The 19720-nt window shown below is 41.3% G+C and overlaps 1 protein-coding gene across 1 annotated transcript in view; it reads right to left on the bottom strand.

The window, feature by feature from the left end:
* The window catches only part of LOC141800569 (plectin-like), a 192729-nt gene that overhangs the window by 15878 nt on the left and 157131 nt on the right, over positions 1-19720 (bottom strand). The window contains exons 36-47 of the mRNA XM_074683178.1: positions 19121-19232; positions 14409-14494; positions 5393-6053; positions 5157-5213; positions 4856-5026; positions 4112-4278; positions 3863-4022; positions 3691-3775; positions 3035-3279; positions 874-993; positions 633-740; positions 313-531 (exon numbers count right to left, since the gene is read on the bottom strand). Of these exons, the coding sequence (XP_074539279.1) occupies positions 313-531; positions 633-740; positions 874-993; positions 3035-3279; positions 3691-3775; positions 3863-4022; positions 4112-4278; positions 4856-5026; positions 5157-5213; positions 5393-6053; positions 14409-14494; positions 19121-19232 (2191 nt within the window). The remainder of the gene's footprint in view (positions 1-312; positions 532-632; positions 741-873; positions 994-3034; positions 3280-3690; positions 3776-3862; positions 4023-4111; positions 4279-4855; positions 5027-5156; positions 5214-5392; positions 6054-14408; positions 14495-19120; positions 19233-19720) is intronic.

Below are 19720 nucleotides of genomic sequence, written 5' to 3'. Positions count from 1 at the left end.
TAAAAATGGGAGCAGGGTAAGTGTTATTTTTTAAAGAGGTTTTATTTGATTCCAATTCCTTAAAATGTATAGGAGTAGTGTAACATATTTGAAGCACACCTAAAACCTGAGCTACTATTTGACACTGGTGGTAAATGTTTCCCTGTCAGGAAGTGAAGAACATTAGAGAACTGTGTTTGAACACAAAACCTTATTTACCCAGAGGAATAGTTGCAGATTGTGAATCATAAAAGGACTTCTTTGTTGAACCGGACAAAAAAGAAAACAGAGAAAGCAGTGACACTCTAAAGTGGGGAAGCAGGTTTCCTCTACCTGTAAGAGGTCCTGTTGTTCACGAAATGCTTCGTAGCTAATTGTACTGAGGGAGAGCTGGCCGATCAGGGATTGAGTTTCTTCAAGCCAGGGTGAAACCTCAGCAAAGCCCTCTGAGAACTGAAGAAGAAGCGACTGAGCATGCTCAAGCTGGAGGACCACGTGGGAATTTGTGGCTGAGGTGGTGTTGCATTGCTCTTGTAAGGCCTCCATTGGTGTCTGCACAGAGAAACGCCATATTAAAACATTTTTTTCACTTAAAAGTATTATCATTCACATTGTAAGAAAAGTTGTAGCGTGAGTTGAAGTGTAGAGCATACCCGCAAATCGCCAGCTTCTCCTTCATCACTGTATGTCACTAGAATTTCAGCAATCTTCACCATCTTCTCGATATTAAACCTGTGTTGGAGAATCTCCACTGCTAAAATCTGGAGTGAGATAAAATAAGTCAAATTAAGCAATTTAACTTACATAATTTAAATCAATTTCTATGATCCCTTTTCTCACTGGATAGATTTTTTATTTCATTTTTTTTAAAAGATATGTTCATGATGTACTCACCTTCTGCTCATAAAGCTGTTCTGCTATGAACTCTGGATTCAGCTTGATGGTTTTCAGCTTCTCCAGATTCAGCGCTGTGTCTCTGAACCAAGCCATCTCCTTTACCACAGCCTGCTCCAACTGAGAAAAAATACACAACATGTAAGAAGGTAAAACAGCATGTCAGAAAAAAATAACAATAAACACCACTGTGTTGAGCTGAGCTGCAAAAATTTAGATTAAAGACTATTTTAGCTCTCTTTGAAAGTTATGATGTACATTACTTGTCATGGGTGTAAGTTAAAGCTTCATTTAGACAGCCTGAAAGACATTTTGGTTGTGCAATATTCAAATTAACACATATATGTTTCTGCCTATAGGGTGCTGATCAGATGTTTAGGTCTGTAAACTTTGGAAGAGAGAAAAGTGGTCCTGAACTGATGATGACCTTTACTGTGGGCACAAAGGAACACCTACATGAACAAAACACAGATCAATAAGATTCAACAACCCAAGAAGAGAAAAAGGAGAAACTTCTGTGCAAGCAGAAGAGCATGGAAGAGCTAAAGGTAGCAGGTGGTTCAGGTTTTTAAAAAGCGAGCTCATGCATTGCCAGCAAACCAAGAGTGCTACTGCTGCAACCATTTGGACTTGGTGACAAGGTATTTATGGGCCTTTCAAAGGATACACCTGGATCACATATGACTGCAGTCTGTATTATTCATCATCCAGAGCTCCACTTACTCCTGTGTTTTATTTGTTTTTTCAAGCTTTCTTCTTTTTTTATTATAATTTTTGCATAACAGGCATGTTCCTCATGATTTGTAAACCTTGTAAAAAGTACACTGTGTTAGCTGTTGAAGCAGGAGACTATAAACTGACATAACAACACCCTTCAGCCAATAATGTGTTGTACATTATGTTCTACGTTTACTGCAGAAGGCAATGTCAGATGAGGTGCAATAATTCCAAATTCACAATATATAAATTGACTTGCACATTGAATTGAATTGAATTTATTTATTTAATAGGGACGATGCAGTTTAACATAGTTCCATCACTAAGTATGAATCTGATGTGCTGCTCAGAGAGTTTATAGCAAATGCTAATTTCCAACTCTTGTCCCTAGTTGGGCCTTTAAAAGTCATAAAATGTACAATATTTAACAGCATAAAATAATTTTAAAAAGTTTACAAAACAACAATAAAATACATGTTCACATCAGAACAAGTAATTATACAACCCAGTTCAAAATGAATAAATACAAAAAAAAAAAAAAAAATTGGCAAAGTTAGAATGATCACAGTTCTGATTTGCTTTTAGCCAACACTTGACCTTTGTAGAGAAGAGGGTGTCTATAATTTAATTCTCTGTACAGCCCACCTAAATTTTCCCCAAACCCACATGTGAGCTCATGGTATAATTGGATTTTTTTCTTTTTTTTTTTTTTTTTTTTAATCAGTGCATCCTTTGGGTCTTATTGGGACACAAAACAGTTTTACTAGGCTCCATGGTCATGGTGCTTGAACATCAAAGATGCTAAAATTAGCTCAACTATAAGATAGAGCTGACCCAGTTTGCAGCAGTTCATAGTCTAGGATCTAGACAACCCAAATTAAAAAAAAAAACTGAACTATCCCTTTAAAAAAGAATACTGAGTACTAGGGATAAAGGATGTCACGAGATCAATTTTCTTAATTACCAAAGCCTACAACCATACCGTGAGTTGTCTTACTGAACGTAATGTTTGCTAGCTCAATAGCCTGTTGCTCTCTATGAAAGCATTAAGAAGAGGGGAAAACACTTGAAAAAAGCTGAAGCTAAAGCTAAGAAAGCTACTTATAGCAAAGTTTGCACTAGATTCTAAACCTCTTACTGCAATTCAGACATGGAGTTATAAATTGTTTGTTAAGCTAGGCTATGACAACACAAGCCTTGGCTGCATTGGTAAGCCAAAGCCTTAAATAAGCTATATATTTGATTACTCTTGTCGGAATTACTAATACAAAGTTATGTGTAAAGTTCAGTTTTTTCTGACAGCAGATGTGTACAACGTGTTACAGATTTCACTTTGTACCTCCACTAATGTAAAAGCCACGCGCTAATCTCTTAGCAACAGCATTTAGCTGCACTTCTACCAAACCCTCACCAGATAAACTGTAATGAGCGTGAATGACATTACCCTCTGTCTCTCAGCAGCACATAGCACCGAGTCTCCAGCGTGCGTCTGCGCTCCTGCTGTCCCAAGGAGCTCCCTCTCTATACGGCCGAGCCACAGGTGGAGGTCCTCCTGGCTGGACGTACAGCGACTGGAGGCCTCCAGGGCCTGCTCCAGTCTCTGCAGAACATCCAAACTGCTCAGGCTCAGCACGGAGCAACGGATACGCAGAGCATCCATCTTCTCCTGCACCTGCTGAGCTTCCTCCTCTGAAACAGAAACACAGTCCCAGACACTGAGAAGATCAGTTATGTGGTAAGACTAAGATTTTAATCAGATTTTTAAAATTTGAAGAGAATCAGCATTGATAGGATGTGTCTATTTATTAACATATTCAATATTTAATCAACCTTGTGGATTAGGGAAAAAAAGTTATCTGTCGGACCTGTTTTTCAAATTGAACTTTGTATTTAATATGCATTCAAACTCTGCAAGGGTATAAATAATTATTTGGATGTGACATCAATAGATGCCGCAGAACAGATGATCTTTAACTGAAAATGTCATCCATGGCTATAAGCAGTTTTAGACCAACATATTTATTCCATATACGGTGTGAAAACTTTTTTAAGCCTTTATAATGGTTATTAGTTTTGTCCTAACTGTGTAGTAAACCTTACCCGAAATTGCTTCCATGACATCATGGGCTGATTGCTGTATTTTTCCCAGCTCAGCAGTTTTGACTTGAATCTCTTCAACAACAGCCTTGAAAATGTGAAAGCATGCAGAAATTATAATCTTTTAGTGATAAAACATTAGTGTTTGTATAACTATACATGATGCATTTCCAACCTTGGCCCTGTCTGTTGCCTCTGAGAGATGCAGCATCACTCTCTCTGCATTTCGTAGTTCGGCTAGAGTCTGCTCCACAGATATGAGCCATTGTTGCAAACTGTCCACTCCTTCCTGGAAGAGTTGGGCTCTGGGTAGAATGAGCTCCAGACTGGCTCTCCTGACAACAACAACAAACAAATTGTTAAGTTACCTTTTTAAGGTTGTGGTGAAATGAAAAGCATGGCATTGCCAGTGAAAGTATCTGACCTTTGCTCTGCCTCCAGCTGTAAGGCCTCCCACTTCTGCTGGAGGGAAGAGAGCTTGACCTTAGCTTGCTCCCCTTCCTCTCCTGGGTGGGCCTCCACCAGTCGAGGGCCCTCCAGCATCATACAGTCCATACTACGCCTTCGGTCTGTGAGGAGACGCTGCAAGAGCTTTAAAAGAACAGATTTGCTTTGCTTGAAATCTTGATGGTGGTGTATCTAACTCTCTTCTATGAAAACTGAAAAAAATGAGGGAAAAAAGTTTCTTTGCATTTGCATAAGTTTTAATTTAGCAGAATATAATTTCTTGCAGAAAGGACTGAACATTTACCACAGCCCTTTCCTGTTATTCTTTTTTTTCTGCAGTTCCATCATTGTGGAAAGGCACTGTCTCATGTGACAAGCTGACATTGTGACAAGCAAGCCAGGTTTCACCTCATTCAGAGGAACCTACAATGAGTGCGATTACAGCTGAAAGGTGAGATTGTTCCCTTTTTTTCATACCCCCAGGAAATGTTCACAATGACTCACTGAAGCTCATTGTGGCTCTGAACACCACCCATCCACAGCAGAAAAGAAGTGAAGTTAAAGTCTAAAAAGAAGTGGTTGAGCATTTTCTGTGACCTGCAGCACACATTTCTGTAGGAGAACCATCCAGGTGTTTTCCCCTGGGAGGGCACATGAAAGAGTTTTTTTTTGTTCTTTTTGTAAGAGGAAATGAGGTGATGTGATTTCAGTGATAACAGACCTTTTGTTCTTGAAGCTGTGCCTTCACCACTTTGACCTCTGAAGATGGTGGTTTCTGATTTGCAGTGAGATCCTCAATCTCACTAACCCAGGTGAGCAAAGCTTCCAGGTTTTGGAGAAATGTCTCAGAATCTGTTGAAGCATCTCTCAGTGCCAAGGCGGATCTTGTTCCCTTGAGAAAGACCAGTGTGAGTAATTAGCTAAAGTGCTGTTTGTATGAATGAATGAATGTGTTGAAGGTGAAACCTGATCAGGTTTACTCTGCAAACATGAGACCAGAAAGGTTAAAGGTTAAAACATACCCTCCATCTATCCAGGCTGGAATCCTGGTCTGAGCTTGATTGCCCATCACTTTGGAGCTGCAAAATAATAACAGAACAGTTTCAAATCATTGACTCACCATCTCAAAAAGGCCCACCCTGATATCATGGATTCAAACAAGAGGAAAGATCAGAATGAAAGGATCAGATGAGGAAAGTAAGAATGACTGGAGCACAGATGGGCCTAAACGTGTCTGAAAGTAGATGTTTTTATAAACCTCAGCGAGTTCCTCGGCGACACCATTCAGGACTCTGACAGTTCTGGTGACCACGGGGTCACCTCCTTTACCACCTGATGGATATTCAGTAACTTCCACAATCTCAGTGACGATCGTCTCCGTCACCTCCGTCACTTCTGTAACCTCCCGTGAAGACAAAGTCTTCCAGGACCAGGGGCTTCCTTCTCTGGAGTCTCTCCTCTGGAAACTGGCCCGTCTCTCTGCAGCTGTCCTGTCTGGGTGAGCCAGAGGAGATCTGGTAAACTCCGGTGGCACTGTCCTTCTTGTAAGAGTCCCATTGCGGGATGTTTTTATAGGAGAAGGGCTGCTGTGCCAAGCATTTTCCAGAGTACTGGTGCTCCTGATTGTGGAGGCAGGGGAGCTGCGTAGAGGTTTGTCTGATAAAGGAGTATGAGTCCCCTCCTCTCTCTTGAGATCAATTTCCTCCAACTCCTTGTCACACTCCAAATCCTCTTCTTTGATTGAATCCTCCTTTGGGGCATCTTTGACAGACACTTCCTGTTTGGCATCTCCATGGTTTTCCGGAAGCTGCCACTCTCTTCTTCGTTGGTAGCACTCCTTTAGGAAAGCCTCGTCTGACCTCACATGCTTGGACTTCTGGCCCAGGCAGCTGGGTCTGCTGATGAGGTTACCCATAATCCTTCAGCCCAGGGGCTAGTGAGGTAACAGGTGAGGTAAGGCCCCTTGGCCATGCATGCAGGAGATCCTTCAGCTACCTAAAATAAGACAAGGGGCTCTGGGTCATCATGTGAACAAGTGCTCATTATTCACATCAATCGAACATATCCCATTGCTCTTCTGTCTTTAATATAAAAACATTTGGTTGCCACTGCTTATCTTTTCAGAAAACTCATGTTAGACAAAGTGTAACCAGTTCCTCTTTACTTGTTGAATCTGTGTGCCAATATTGCCCTTTCTTGGCAAAGAAAAACGAAAGGGAACTACAGCAGAGACACTTGGCCTAGATAGTCCCCATCCCTTTGTTTTCCTTGAGCCAGATAAACACATGCTCTCCATCTATCTCACATCACCAACAAAAATATTCTGGGCTTAGAAATCAATGTGACAGGCTTGTCGAGGATCCCACTGTTGAGCCTGGCACAGAGTGCTAATGGCAAACAGCCAGCTTTCTCTCTAACTCAGCCTGGACCAGTCCTGGGAAACCCACTAAAGTCCTGATCAAATATGACAGCCATAAAAATGCAAACATCCACTCATTTCTCTCGGGTGACTATAAGAGGAGGGGGTTGGAGCACGGGGTGGCATGGCAAAAGTTGGGGGAAGGGTAAAGAAAACAGCAATCAAGTGTGCAACTAACATGTTTAATGCGGAAAAACAGTGATGTAAATGCTGTTCTGTCATAATCTTCCAACTAGAGCTAGGAGAGCTCTCATCAGTACATTAATGAAAAGACTGCAGTGACAGTTTTAAACTGTGTCAGCCCGTCTGCCTCCTCTTCTGCTCAGTGCCTTCAGTGTTTTGACAGAAGGGTTAAAGGTGAATGTAATTATCTTGGTCTAGAGGAGCTGAGGTGAGCCCATCAGGAGATCACAGGGAGGGTCCCTGTTCAAACTGGGTCCTCCCTCTGAGAGGGGATTGGACCACTCCATTCAGAATTACACAGGTCACCTCAGGTCAAGCTTGGTGACTAAAAATCTGTAGGGGGGCAATATGGGTCGACAAGGGGGAAATTGGGCTGTTGGTTCTCCAAACCATGGCAAGGGAATTTTGGCTCGCTTGAAAAATCAGAAGGGGTGGATTGTGAGTGCTGTTGAGGTAAAATCACATGCTGCAGTCAAGCTGTTGGCAGGCAGGATTATGCTGAATATGCAGCTCTTTTATCCACCCAGAGGTTAGACACAAAGAAATTCGGCAGCCTATGAGAACAAACTGTCAATAACCATGCCACTTCTGAAATAATCAAATCTCATTAGTGTGTCTCCCAGGTATGAAAGTAATTATAATAACCATATATCACGGCTCTTAACTAAATGGGAGTGTAGAAAATGACCCAGTTTTATGTGAGGCCTCCATGTGCATTAGGCTAGTAATTACCAACATCATGTATGTCTCTGCTGAGCAGATGATGCAGTCAAGAGATCCACAGGGGAGCACACAGTCTGATCAGAGAGTGGTGCCCAGACAAAGCCTCAGCCTCTGGATCAATGATTACCCAGTTAGCTCAGATCACTGCCCAGCGGTCTCCTGAGGAGGACGGATAGAGCGCCTGTGGCCGTGTTCACATGGGTTAACAATTCAAAAGAGAGGGTGTGTCGTGTCTGGTTACTGCTCAGCATGTGTGGTTGTTTCAGAAATTACCCCATCTCACTGCAGCATACAGTAAGCTAGGATATGCTGAGTGTGCTCATTAGAGAGCACATGGGGCACTACCAGAGGGATGTTATTAGATGTAAACATGCAAATATACTGTCATGTTTAAACTATGAAACATGGCCGCCCAGACACTGATGTACAACCTACTTTTTTTTAACTAGGCATAAATCACATGAAAGCGTATTAAAACCCCATGACCTACATTCTTCTACAATCAAAGCACACCAGAAAAGCCCCCTCGAAATGCCTGAAGCCTGCGTTTGATATGCACCTCTCTGGTTCTAGTATAATGGTACTAGAGGGGGAACCAGAGGACCACTCCACCATTTAACTCATATTGCCGATGACCTAACCATCCCATCACTTAACCTGTTTTGAAATGGCCCTTAATTCAACCCAGCCCTTTCTCTGCTTTCAACAGTGATTTATGAGACATGAATACAGTCCATTTCCTGATGAATTTGATTACAACAACAATAAAGCGGTTTCTCTATGGTATGGCAGAGATAATATGAGTAAAAATCTTCACAGTAATTTCTTGAAAATAGTAAATACTTCTCTTCCCCAATTGAAAATCTAAAACCTGGGATGCGTTTGCTTATATTAAAGCAACAGGATACTTTTTATACCAAAAATATTGAAATATTTAATATAAGACGTACTGTACATTGTGTAGATTGTGCCAATTGAACCCAATATACCCATAATACTAGTGTTTAACATTTGCACATTAGTCTGATGAAAGAGGGATGTAATAATCAGAAGAACAATAATCATCAATCACAACAGTAGAGCCCCATCATGTGGTGTCACTGCTGTGTGTCTGCTTCTGTTCAGGGAGGTCCTGAAGTAGCAATCATGGTAGTGGTCCCTAATCAGAGGTGGCAGCTGTGCACTCACCCATGAGACTCATAACATCTTTGGGTGGATATTGTACAAGGTCACACGAACATCTCAAAAGACAGCCCTCTAAAAGTGTGACAACCAAAGCTACTCTACTGAAACAAATATATCAACCCAATCTATCAAATAACTGAAATGTAATGTTTAAATCCTACCGTTATAGGACACTGCTTTTAAGGAACTAACTGTTGAATGAAATGAAATATACTCACATCAGAATGATCCATCCACGCTAATGTAGGATCTATTGAAGTATTTATTTCCCTGATGCATTTGTTTCTAAAACGCCCCGGGAATAAGTGAAGAACAATCCTCTACTTATATCTAATTCACTGTCACATGGATTCCTAAACCACTGACCAACTCTCTCTGGACCAATCCTGACTAACTGGCAATTTTGGCGGTTTGAAGCTCACGAGAAACACACTTACCCCTGAAGCACAGTTGAGCCAAACAGCATGAGTAAAGGAATCCAGCCAGTCCTCAATCACCATTCAAAAAACAGGGGGAGAGGGAGAGAGAAGGGGGGAAATCCAGCTTTGTTTGAGCATCCTTTGAACGGCCTCCCAGCTCCAACATCCCAAACTGAAGCCTCCTAACACACACACATACACAGGCATACTTTATCCAACACACACTCCATCAAGTCCAGTCATTCACAGATGCTCACTTACAAACACACTTCCCCAAACACACTCACACATGCCCTGATAACTCATGCTTTTCCGTTGCCCACAGTCACAGGCAAACAATGTCCTCCCTTCCCCTCTTGGTGCACCCCTCCCCTCCCCTCTCCTCTCCTCCCCTCACTTCACTTCTCCTCCCACCAGCTCTGCTCCTCTCCCTTTCTTCTTTGTTGTGGGAGCTGTGATAGAGGAATTCCTTCCTTGTTAACGCCGCCGATGGGATAGTGCGCCCAGATGGAGACAATGTATTCCAACGGCTCAGTTCAACTCCCACAGTTCCCAGCCAAGAGCAGTTTGCACATGGAGGTCAGAATGTGCCAGTTCCATACACCGACAAGGCGGCGGCAGCATTCTGCTCAGGTTGCTCCTGTACCCAGCAGCTAGGCGGCAAAGTGCCCCCTTTACCTTCCCCAGGATTTTTCTCTCACTCTCTCCCTCTTCTTATCCAACAAAGCCCCTCCTCTGGGTCCGACTGTGGCTCACAAAGTCCATGCTGCTTCTGCTTGAAAAATGGGATGGGTGGGGGGCAAAAAAAGGAGAGTTTTCTAAAGACCCCCGGGCCGCCCCTTGGAACATTCACATGTTAAGTGACAGCTGCCTCAGCCCATTCCCCTCTCTCGATGGCGAAGGAGAGAAGTGCAGGCTACAAAAGAAGAAGGGACCCACACCCACCCTGCTACCATCCCACTCACACATTCACCTCCAACCCCCTAGCAGTCCCCCTCTTCCCCATTCAGAGCCAGTGCAGCAGTCTCCACAGCAGCAACAAAGACGACTAATTACTGTAAAACATCTCAGATTACTTTTCAACTCACTTCCAGCCATTGCAAACTCAGTCTCATAAACAAAGAGGCAGGAGGAAAACACACATACATTCAAATAAAAGCAATGGGATGATAATGCAGAGTCTTTTCTCTGCTTTTGGCAGAGTAAAGCAAAGGAAGGACCCCTACGGTGAAGTTCTATCATCCCCTATTTCAGGAAGTCACAATATTTGCCGTAGAAATGCAGAACACCAAACACACTGCGTCCAAACTCCACAACAACATTTACTCTGATTTTCTGAAGCCTTTGCATTACATTTATAGCATTTTTTTGTCCAATGAGATTCAACTTCAATTTGAGTGAAGAGATAAGCACATGCACAGGTGCAGCGGCACCAAACGAAAGTTTACAGGTGACTTTCATACAGAGAGAGTTTACGCCTCAAATCCTGCTCCCTTTATTCTTTTCTTTCTGTCTTTGTCCAGCCAACCAAATGATCAAGCAATTGCTTGATCCGCTGAATACGTGCATGCATGTACAGCACACACCCACACACTCTCTCTCTCACGTTGCCTTGCCTATAAACACACACATGCATGCACATACCACACACTTAGCCTCCTCTCTAATTTGCAAGGTCATTCATTTCAGCTTTTCAGTTTTTTAGAGGAGGAAAAATCTACAGAATGAAATTTTAATTGTTTTAATGTTTTATTTTGAAAGAAAAGACACAGTTTGTATGAATTCTTTCAGTCAATTGCTTTCCGGGAACAGCATTGTCTAAGTGTGGGAGGATGTGTCTATGCATTTCATTGTGCATGTACATATATCACCTCATAAAATAACACATAATCAATACCACTCGCTTGAGCAGAGTGCCTTCAGTGTTACATGTGAGTGGGATGTGTTTGAGCATGTCGATACAAACTGAGTTAATTCTGTATGAGGCATGTGCAGAGCTCAGATGTATTCAGCATGGACCAGCAGGTCACTGTGTCACTCCATCAACAAAGACTCAAGTCCAGTTTATTCTTCTGGAGCTTCTTCTACGTTTTGCGCCTTTAAGGACAATACATTTGGTGTTAATTGCAGTGACACCTTTGGCTGGTATCTGTTTTTTTCTGAGAAAATGACTCTGTTCCCCATGAGCATATCACCCATTGTCGTGAAGACACAACTCTTATCAAGGCATGCATTTTGCAAAGCAATGGAAAGCGACAAGGTGATGTATTTCTTTGTAGTCACATAGCGTTATTGTTTGAAACATGACAAAAAGAAAACTTTGTCGATCAGTTTTTACAAAACTGTAGTTGCAGCTGTGTTTACCACTATTTACAGCCAGGCGCTCTCAGACACGTCTGTTAAGTCCTCACAGAGCCTTTAAGTTTTGAAAACATGCAACGATTCTTACTTTATTTTTCAAAGGTCTGACAAGAATTTCTAATGTTGTACCTCAAAGCCCATAACAATGCTAGCAGCCAGGTAATGCTGTTCTTGGACACGATGCATGAGCTTTACTCCAACACGTAGTTTCAAATGTACAGTTGAGCTGATAGCACTGTTCTTATTTTAGTGGTAGTGGGTCATAAGCAAAGGACAAATTAAAATTTGCCCAAATTAACTTTTAAAGCAAGGACCCATCAAAAAATAGCCAGAAGATTTTTTTTATTTATTAATTTTTTTTTGGAAGTGAGATGTTTAAAAACTCTTTTAAAAAGTCAACAAAAAATATTATTTCATTTAGTCTGACATATTTTTGGTATCACTTTTGATAAATTGTGCAATTTTGGCATTTTTTTAAGCAAACTTTAAATTGAATGTGTACTTTTTCCAATGCAGAAAATACTTATTTTAAAAATAAAATAAAAATTTATATGTTATACCAACCACAAATTCTTAAAAATTAGCGATGAATTTCCTGAAAAAAAAATCAGCTGCCTATATAAGAATCCTCAAGGAAAACATTTTTTCTTTTTTTTTTTTAATTGTGTTTTTAAGGAAACTTGTTTATCATGTTGATAGAGGTCATTTAAAACTTGTGTATCAAATATGATACTTTTGGCAATATAGGGTTAAGAAATGATCTATTTGAAATATTTCATTTAAAACTCCTACAGAAAGAGTGTAAAGGGAAATAATAAGCTATATCCAGCCTCAGTTTCTGGATTGCTTCCTTGTTTACTCCTCATACTGGTGCTGTGACGCTGGCATTTGAGGCCAAGATGCCACTGTGAAGTAAGATCTCTATTGTCAATTTTAAGCAACAAAAAGCAAAAAAAAAAAAAAAAACACTCTGTTCTCCTACATCGTCAAATCAATGCATTGTGCATGTGTTTGTGACAAATTTAAATGGTGGTTCGGAGATTTCATGCTGCAACAAAACAGTGTATTCGAAACACCTCATGCCCTTTAAGATAACAGCAAATACCTTGACGTTGTTTTTTTATTTTCTTTTTTTTTCATTTATTTGCACTACATCTTTTTTAACCTAAATCCTTAAAGATTTAAAAAACACTTTTTCAGTCATGTTTGTCCACTCAGCTGATCTCTTGATGGCACTGCAAGCTTCTTGTGGCGGTAAAAATAGGTGGTTAATTCTTTCTTTTCAATCACATCACTGCCCATTTTTACACACACACACACACACACAAAAACACACACACACACACACACACACACACACACACACACACACACACACACACACACACTCCTCCAGCTGTAATTTATGCAAATGGTGATAAAAAACAAAGGAGAAGGAAAACAAAAGTGAGAAGGAGTGAGTTGAATAGAATGACCCCTGCAGGGTCAAGTTATTTAACCCCTGAGTACTCCAGTGCTGATGCAAGAGTTCTCACTCTCAGAGGATTTCCTGGATGTCAGTGTCTACAGTGGTTTAAAAAATGAAAAATGTGAGGGGTTTTTATTTTGCTCTCAGTTTTAAACAGTTCAGACGTTCAGCAGTAAAAGATTCACAAACTCACAGATAGCCGTTTCTTCGGGTCACTCAGCGAGCTTATGTCTTTAGCTGTTTAATGAGCAAGTAAGGCCCACATGCCCGTCCCCCCTTTCTTCAACTGAATGGAGCTGGCAGTGATGACGCACCACTTTGCCAGGAAGACATTGTTGTAAAACCATGACACCTGATCCTAGCTTTCAGCTTCCTTTTCTCCGTCTGTACTAATTAAATGATTTTGCCAAAGATCTCTCCTCTCCGTTTCACAGCTAGGTGCACACAGAGCATGCACTGAGTTCTTAAAATGACGGGAGCTGATGTGGCTAAAGAGCGGCTGGCACGCTGAGCTATGCAGTGATGCAATAAGCTGCTACTGGCTGCAAGAAAGAGAGCTCATTTTTCTGCCTGCAGCCTTCATTATCCCACTGACATACAGTGATAATGAAGTGAGGAGGTTGGCGGATAAAATAAAACGAGTTTTCAAATTAATGTGGTTCAAAATTAGAGCCTAATGGGAGTAGAAAGTGATCACAGATCCCTTCGGTCAAAGGGACGGTGAAAAAAAAAAAGATTAATTTGACGGGCTGGTTTTCCCCCTCCTCTGCTATCTCAACCTCTCTACCGCCTTCAAATTAAATAAGACCTCAATGGCTCCTCTACAGAGCATGGTAATTAGTCCTCTTCATGAGACATGAAAAAAGAAGGGGTCCCTTGAAAGGGTCAAACCAGAAGCACCATTCAACATGCACACTGTCATTTATCACCAACAGAAACTGCTTCCAAGAAGACTGGATGAAAGGCTGATGTGCTTCCCTACTGAGGTGCCTGGGCCCTGCTGGGCTCCCCGGACACTGGAAATGTACGACAACAATCGTGAAAGAGATGAGGATCTAGGCACTTGGGCATGGAGGCGTAAAAGCACAATCTCCTCTGTGTTTTATTTCATCAGGAAACAGGAGTTTACACCCATAAGTCCAGATTTTCTTTGGAGAAAGAGAAGGCAATAAAGAGGCCCTGGATTGCCACTGAGTCTGATAAAGCGTGTGACTCAAAACCGTCCCATTGGAAGTGTCTAATGGACTATAAGTTTAAAACCAATTGGACACACCAAGTAGGAAATAAAAAGTGTATGTAACATAACCTCAACCTGGCAAAATGAAAGTGTTTTCTGCCATCCAAGTATGCCTCATTTATAAGTATACATGTGTCTGATTGGTTATTCACAGCAAGAAAAATAAGCCCGCCCCTCCTTTACTCGTCCCTAAAGGTTATGACAGCATCAGACAGCGAGGATGCTGTTTGCCGGCTGTCAGAAACAGAGAGCAGAGGATAATAGGCTGTGATCTCTCACCCCTCTTCCTGGGTCTGTTTGTAAGGCATGTGTACACGGCTTATTTGGGATGCAGCATCTGCCACAGGCTCAGGGAAACCAGAGACCTTTAAGACACAGAGAGCCTTTATTCCATGAGTCTCATCAGCAGGGGGGAGTCAGGGAGGCAGAGAGGAGAACTTTTGACCTAGAACTGACTGTCAAAGTGAAGAGGTGTCCTTTTGACATGTCAGTGGCGTAATGTTTTAACACTATTGGCAAAGAAACATTTTGCTGAAAAAAGGTGAAAAAAGATGATTTTATGATAACCAGTGGTGATGGATCAAATTCAGTTAATACAACTTAATGACTTTGCTGACATCGTGTGAAAAACATTTAGGAAGTTCACCTTTTTAGGACTTATGACTCAACTTGGACTAGACAACTGGACAGACACTGATCAGTATGATGCAGAGGGTTGACTGCATTAGGAGTAAGAGGGCTGTTCTACCATTTTTTAATATAAGGCCTTTACGATATAAAACGTGTGTTGACCTTATGTGCATTGTTCAGGATATCTTGTTCATCAGCAGCTCCTGCCAAGAGGCCTAAACAAGTTCTATAAATCTTGCATTTTATCTTAAATGTTTTACAGGGTGCAGTGAAAAATGTGTGACATGTTAAATAAGTCTAAAACACTAAGGTAAAATTCTTTAACTGACATCCATTCAAAACTCACCCAGAAAACATCAGTGACAAGCTAAAGTTAGCCTGCTTGACCTGTTGATGTCTTCACTGCTATCAAGCTAACAGTAATGTTAACATCTGAAGTGACTCAACAACTGGGTTGGTGTTTTAGCTAGTTAAACTTCTGGTTTATTACAGGTGGGCTAATGGTATTCTTCTCAAGCTGCTGGGAGGAGACCTGCTGTGATCCCATCACATCAGAAATAAGCAGGTTAAAGGCATAGTGCACGTTTACATCTGCTACTTAGACTGAGAATCAGGTTATGAGGACTTGCACTTTGATTCTTTATTGGTGACTGGACTTTTTAATCGTAAAGACTCAACCAACACTACACACTGCTTCAAGAACTAAAGCTAACATAAACTTAGTGTACAATTGCAGGTTTACATCCTCCAATTATAAATGTGATGATTTCTGGGCAGTTATTGTACCGTACCGTACCGTACCGTACCGTATCAAATCGTATATCATATCATCAGACATTATATTTGCACAGGCTTACCTTTATTATTATCTTTTTTTTTTTTTACATCTGTGCTGCTGAATGGCAATAATGGTAATTAACATTAGAACCAATATGGGGTGCAGTGATTTTACTGAAATTGTATTGAATGGATTTGTTTTTTTATCTGTATTACGAAATATCAAAATGTAAAACTTAGTCATTTGCATAGACAGTACAGAACATGGACGCAGCCTCTGCGACGTCACCCTTATGTTCCTGAAACTGTGAAATGAAGCCAGTCCGTGGACGCAGCCACGTTTGCTCTGACGCCGGCTGTACGTTTTTCTTCAAGCAGCTACAGGATGCTCCCGGGTCACGTGACCTGAGCTGTGCCTTTGATTGGAAAATCAAACGATCCTAATAACTCCTAAACCGTTAAGATTAAAAAAAAATCACTCACGGTATGGTGTGTGCCGATAGTGAAATCAGCATTTTAGACCCAAGCTGTTTTTTGAACCAGGCTGTAAATATGATTTTTAATGCTGTAAAAGTCTATTTTTATGGCTGGGTGTGCATGTGACTTCCGGTCTTTCTGCAGCCAGCCTCAAGCTGATTCTGGATGAACAGCAACTTTTAGCACTTCCACACAGGCTTCATTTTTGATAACCGAATGTTGCCCCTTGATCATTTTTCTGAAAACTAGAACCTAACAAAACATTCACATCAGTCCACATCATCAAAGGTTCATTTTGAGTCACTTCTAAGTGGATGAACCTTTTCAGAACTGATGAACCTTTTCAGAACTGATGAACTGATCCTTGAGCTTTTGGTCTTTCTTGATGTTTTTCATATTTAGTCCCTCCTGGTCCATAAGCCATGAATTCACAAGCTGAATTGTATTTGCATTTGAAGAGCTTATTATCGATGCTTGACAACCTCCAATTTGAGGCTCCTGTGTATCTCAGTGTTCATGGGAAAAACAGTTTAAGATGTGTCAGTGCACGCCTGGTGTTAAGGAGCAGGTGTGTCTCTCTCCTGTGTATTGAGGGTCTGTATGTGGGGGGGCTGCTGAGGGATGTCCTCATTCATGCTGCTAACTAACGAGTCCCTCAGGCCCAGACTGAAACCAGCAGTGCAGCAGACTAACAGCATTACCATGACAAAGGTCGGTGCTCGGATGCAGTGCGATAAAGGCATGGTGGAGATAAAAAAGACACATCCAGTTCACACAGTCTCATTGGGGTCAGACTGAAGCCCTCCAAAGTGTCCAAGCTTTAGTGACGTGATAAGACATGCCAGTGCATCTCACTCATCAGTCCCTGGAGATGCGCAAACAAAACGTAACATGTTACAAAAGAATTGTCAACTTGAGGGAATGTCATACTGAAAAATGTTTTCTGGTGATGGGAATCAGTGAGCTTCTTCAAAGGTCACGCGAGTTCACAAACAGATCGTATTTCGTCCCTTGGCTTTCTTGAACCACACAATCAATTAATGGCTCAAACATTCAGTCAGGACAATAGAACACATTCACTTGAATGGACCATATAACTAAATCAACCAAAACCAATCTTTACTACAACAATAAAAACATCAGACACTCTTGATCCTTTTGTGTGATTGATTCATGGCTCATTGCAGAAGGTGCAGTCAGCCGTCACAAAGGATATTCAAATGAATTATTAGCTCTCTATATTGCTGCACTTCATACCTCTGGTGATAATATTTTGTGCTAGAGTGGCCCTGCCAGATGTTGAAAAAAAATTAAGCCCAATAATTTTTTGGTTTAAAATGAAAGATCTATCAGTTCTTTTAGCATCAATGCAAAATAATAAACCTTGACAGTTTTAGTGCACTGTTTGTTAATGTGCAGTTAGCTAATCCAATCAGCAATATTAGCTACTAGACTGGATTGGCCCAGTAACACCTAATGGGAGGAGCCCAATAATCAACAGGTTTATGGTCAGTCAGGCTCACTGGAAAAGAGAAAGGGAGAGATACTGTACATCTAAAATGCTGGTACTTAAGTTAGCTTGCAAACTAACCCCAGCTCAGACCAGTACCTCGGTTTCTGACTGCAGCTGAATCTGACAAATCTTCAAAAACAAATATTGGTATAAATGGCTGGGCAACAAAATCTACCGTTGGTGTTCAATAAATGCCTCAATAGAAAGATCAGAGTCTTCTTACCATAAAGATCCAGCTCTTTTTTTCTCTGTCCCCTTGCCTCTTCCTCCCATCTGAGTCTAAAGTCTTTTCAGTATGTGCGCTCATGTGTGCAGGGGGCCTCCAGTGCCAAGCACTTCTGTGGCCTGGCTGCCGGGCCAGGCACAATGGAGCCTGATCCCCCATCCCCTCTGTCCCCCTGTGGCCTAAAGAAGTCTCTCTGCAGGAGTGGAGCAGGACCACCTCAGTATCTTTGAAGCATGTACAATTTGAAAAGCCTGCACTCTCCTTTTCCTCATTTTTGCACTGCTCACTTGACTTAAGTGTTAGCATATGAGAAGCCATGACTCTGTTTTTTTCTTTCTTGTCTTTCTTTGCCCCTTCATCTACACATACTTTACTTTTGATGTGAATAATGTGTTTATAAAGGGGCTAAGTCTGACTTCCAGGACAATGTAAAAGGCCAATAAAGACTTAAATCCATATTTATTTCTCTTCTCAGCTTCTTAGCTCTGTTAGCTCTGTTAGCAATGTAAGTCTGTCTGTCTGTCAGCAACTTTAGACCAAACAGACCATGAAACTGAATTTTGCAAAACCTCGCCAGATAAAGCCTGCTGATATTTGTCTGGCCCACCTTATTTATTTATTTATTCATTCAGGGCAGGGTCAAAGGTCAAATATTGCTATAAAGTTGCAAAGATATGTTGAAGTTCTTCTCAAAGTAAACTTTTCCTGTTGCACCAGTCTCAGCTTATGTTCTCAATTTTTCAGCAAAAGTACCAATAAAACTGACAACATTCACATCCACTTGAGCTGTGTTAAAGGTGTTATACTAAGCATTAAATGTTAGCATGCTAACTTTTAGACTGTCACTGTAACATCTGACTAGTACTAGCATGTTAGCATCATTACGTTAATATGCTAGCATCCTAACGCAGAGATGGTAAACATAACACTTGACCAACATCTCTGTGTTAGCTTTTATTGTGAGCTTGATAGCATGCTAACTGTTAGCTGGAAGTGCAGCACTAGCTGAAAACAAAGCCAACATCTCTGAAGCAGAGTCTTATTTCTTGGTTTTAATTCAGTGTTATGACATAATTCCCAGTGTGTTGGAAACATTGAGCCATGTACAGTTACTTTTTTAACCTTCAGACCTTCAGGAGCTGTCACATTTACACAATGAGAGGGATAGACTGGAAGGGGGAGAGAAAGCACATGATAGATAAACAATGTAGCCTAGCTTGGTATAGAGAGTGAAACATCTCTTGGGAGCTTCATTTTAACAGAAAACAAAATAATGAATGAACAGGGTCAAATTCCACATTTCTCCTTTAACCAGGAACAGTAGAGTGAATGGGTGATTGTAAAACTCAGAGAGTAAACTCAACAAACCCTGGGGTCCAGAGGAGGAAGCCTCATCTCCATACTCTTCAGCCACTGCCTCAGTGCCCTGATCTGACCTCTGAACTCACACTGCCATTGACCTAAGTCCTCCTCGTCCGTCCTGAAACACACAGAAGTATGTTAGATTGCAAATCTTTGTCATGTATTTCCTTATAAAGTGATGATGATTGGGCTTTTTCACCTGATATAATTGTGTCGTCTCACAGAGTATTGAAATCTATTTGTGGATCATCTAGGGTTTCTGACAGTAAACACTTACTACAGTGTTACTATTTTTCATTGAGTTAACAAGAACCACCTCTGACTCAAACAACAGGAAGAAGAAAAGTGGTAGGACAAACACAATGACAGAACTATGACCTGAACTGCAGCAGGAAGCGGTGGCACAAAGCTGTCAGTGGACGTTATTCTTCTCAAAAGATAACGTAACAAGGCCTTTGCAAAATATCTCATTAGGAAGGCATATGCTCCTTCTCTCTCTGCTGGGCTGGAACCCAGCTCTTCTTGTTTCAGCGTGTTTCTTTCAGATGCGCTCACTTCTCTATTCACTGTCTTTTATCATCAGCAAATGCAGACGTACCGGTCGAC

The sequence above is a fragment of the Halichoeres trimaculatus genome, unplaced genomic scaffold (assembly GCF_033239565.1).
Source record: "Halichoeres trimaculatus isolate MK-OKI-2021-1 unplaced genomic scaffold, fHalTri1.1 fHalTri1_scaffold_12, whole genome shotgun sequence".
NCBI lineage: Eukaryota > Metazoa > Chordata > Actinopteri > Labriformes > Labridae > Halichoeres > Halichoeres trimaculatus.
This window is presented reverse-complemented; position numbering and strand designations above follow the sequence as displayed.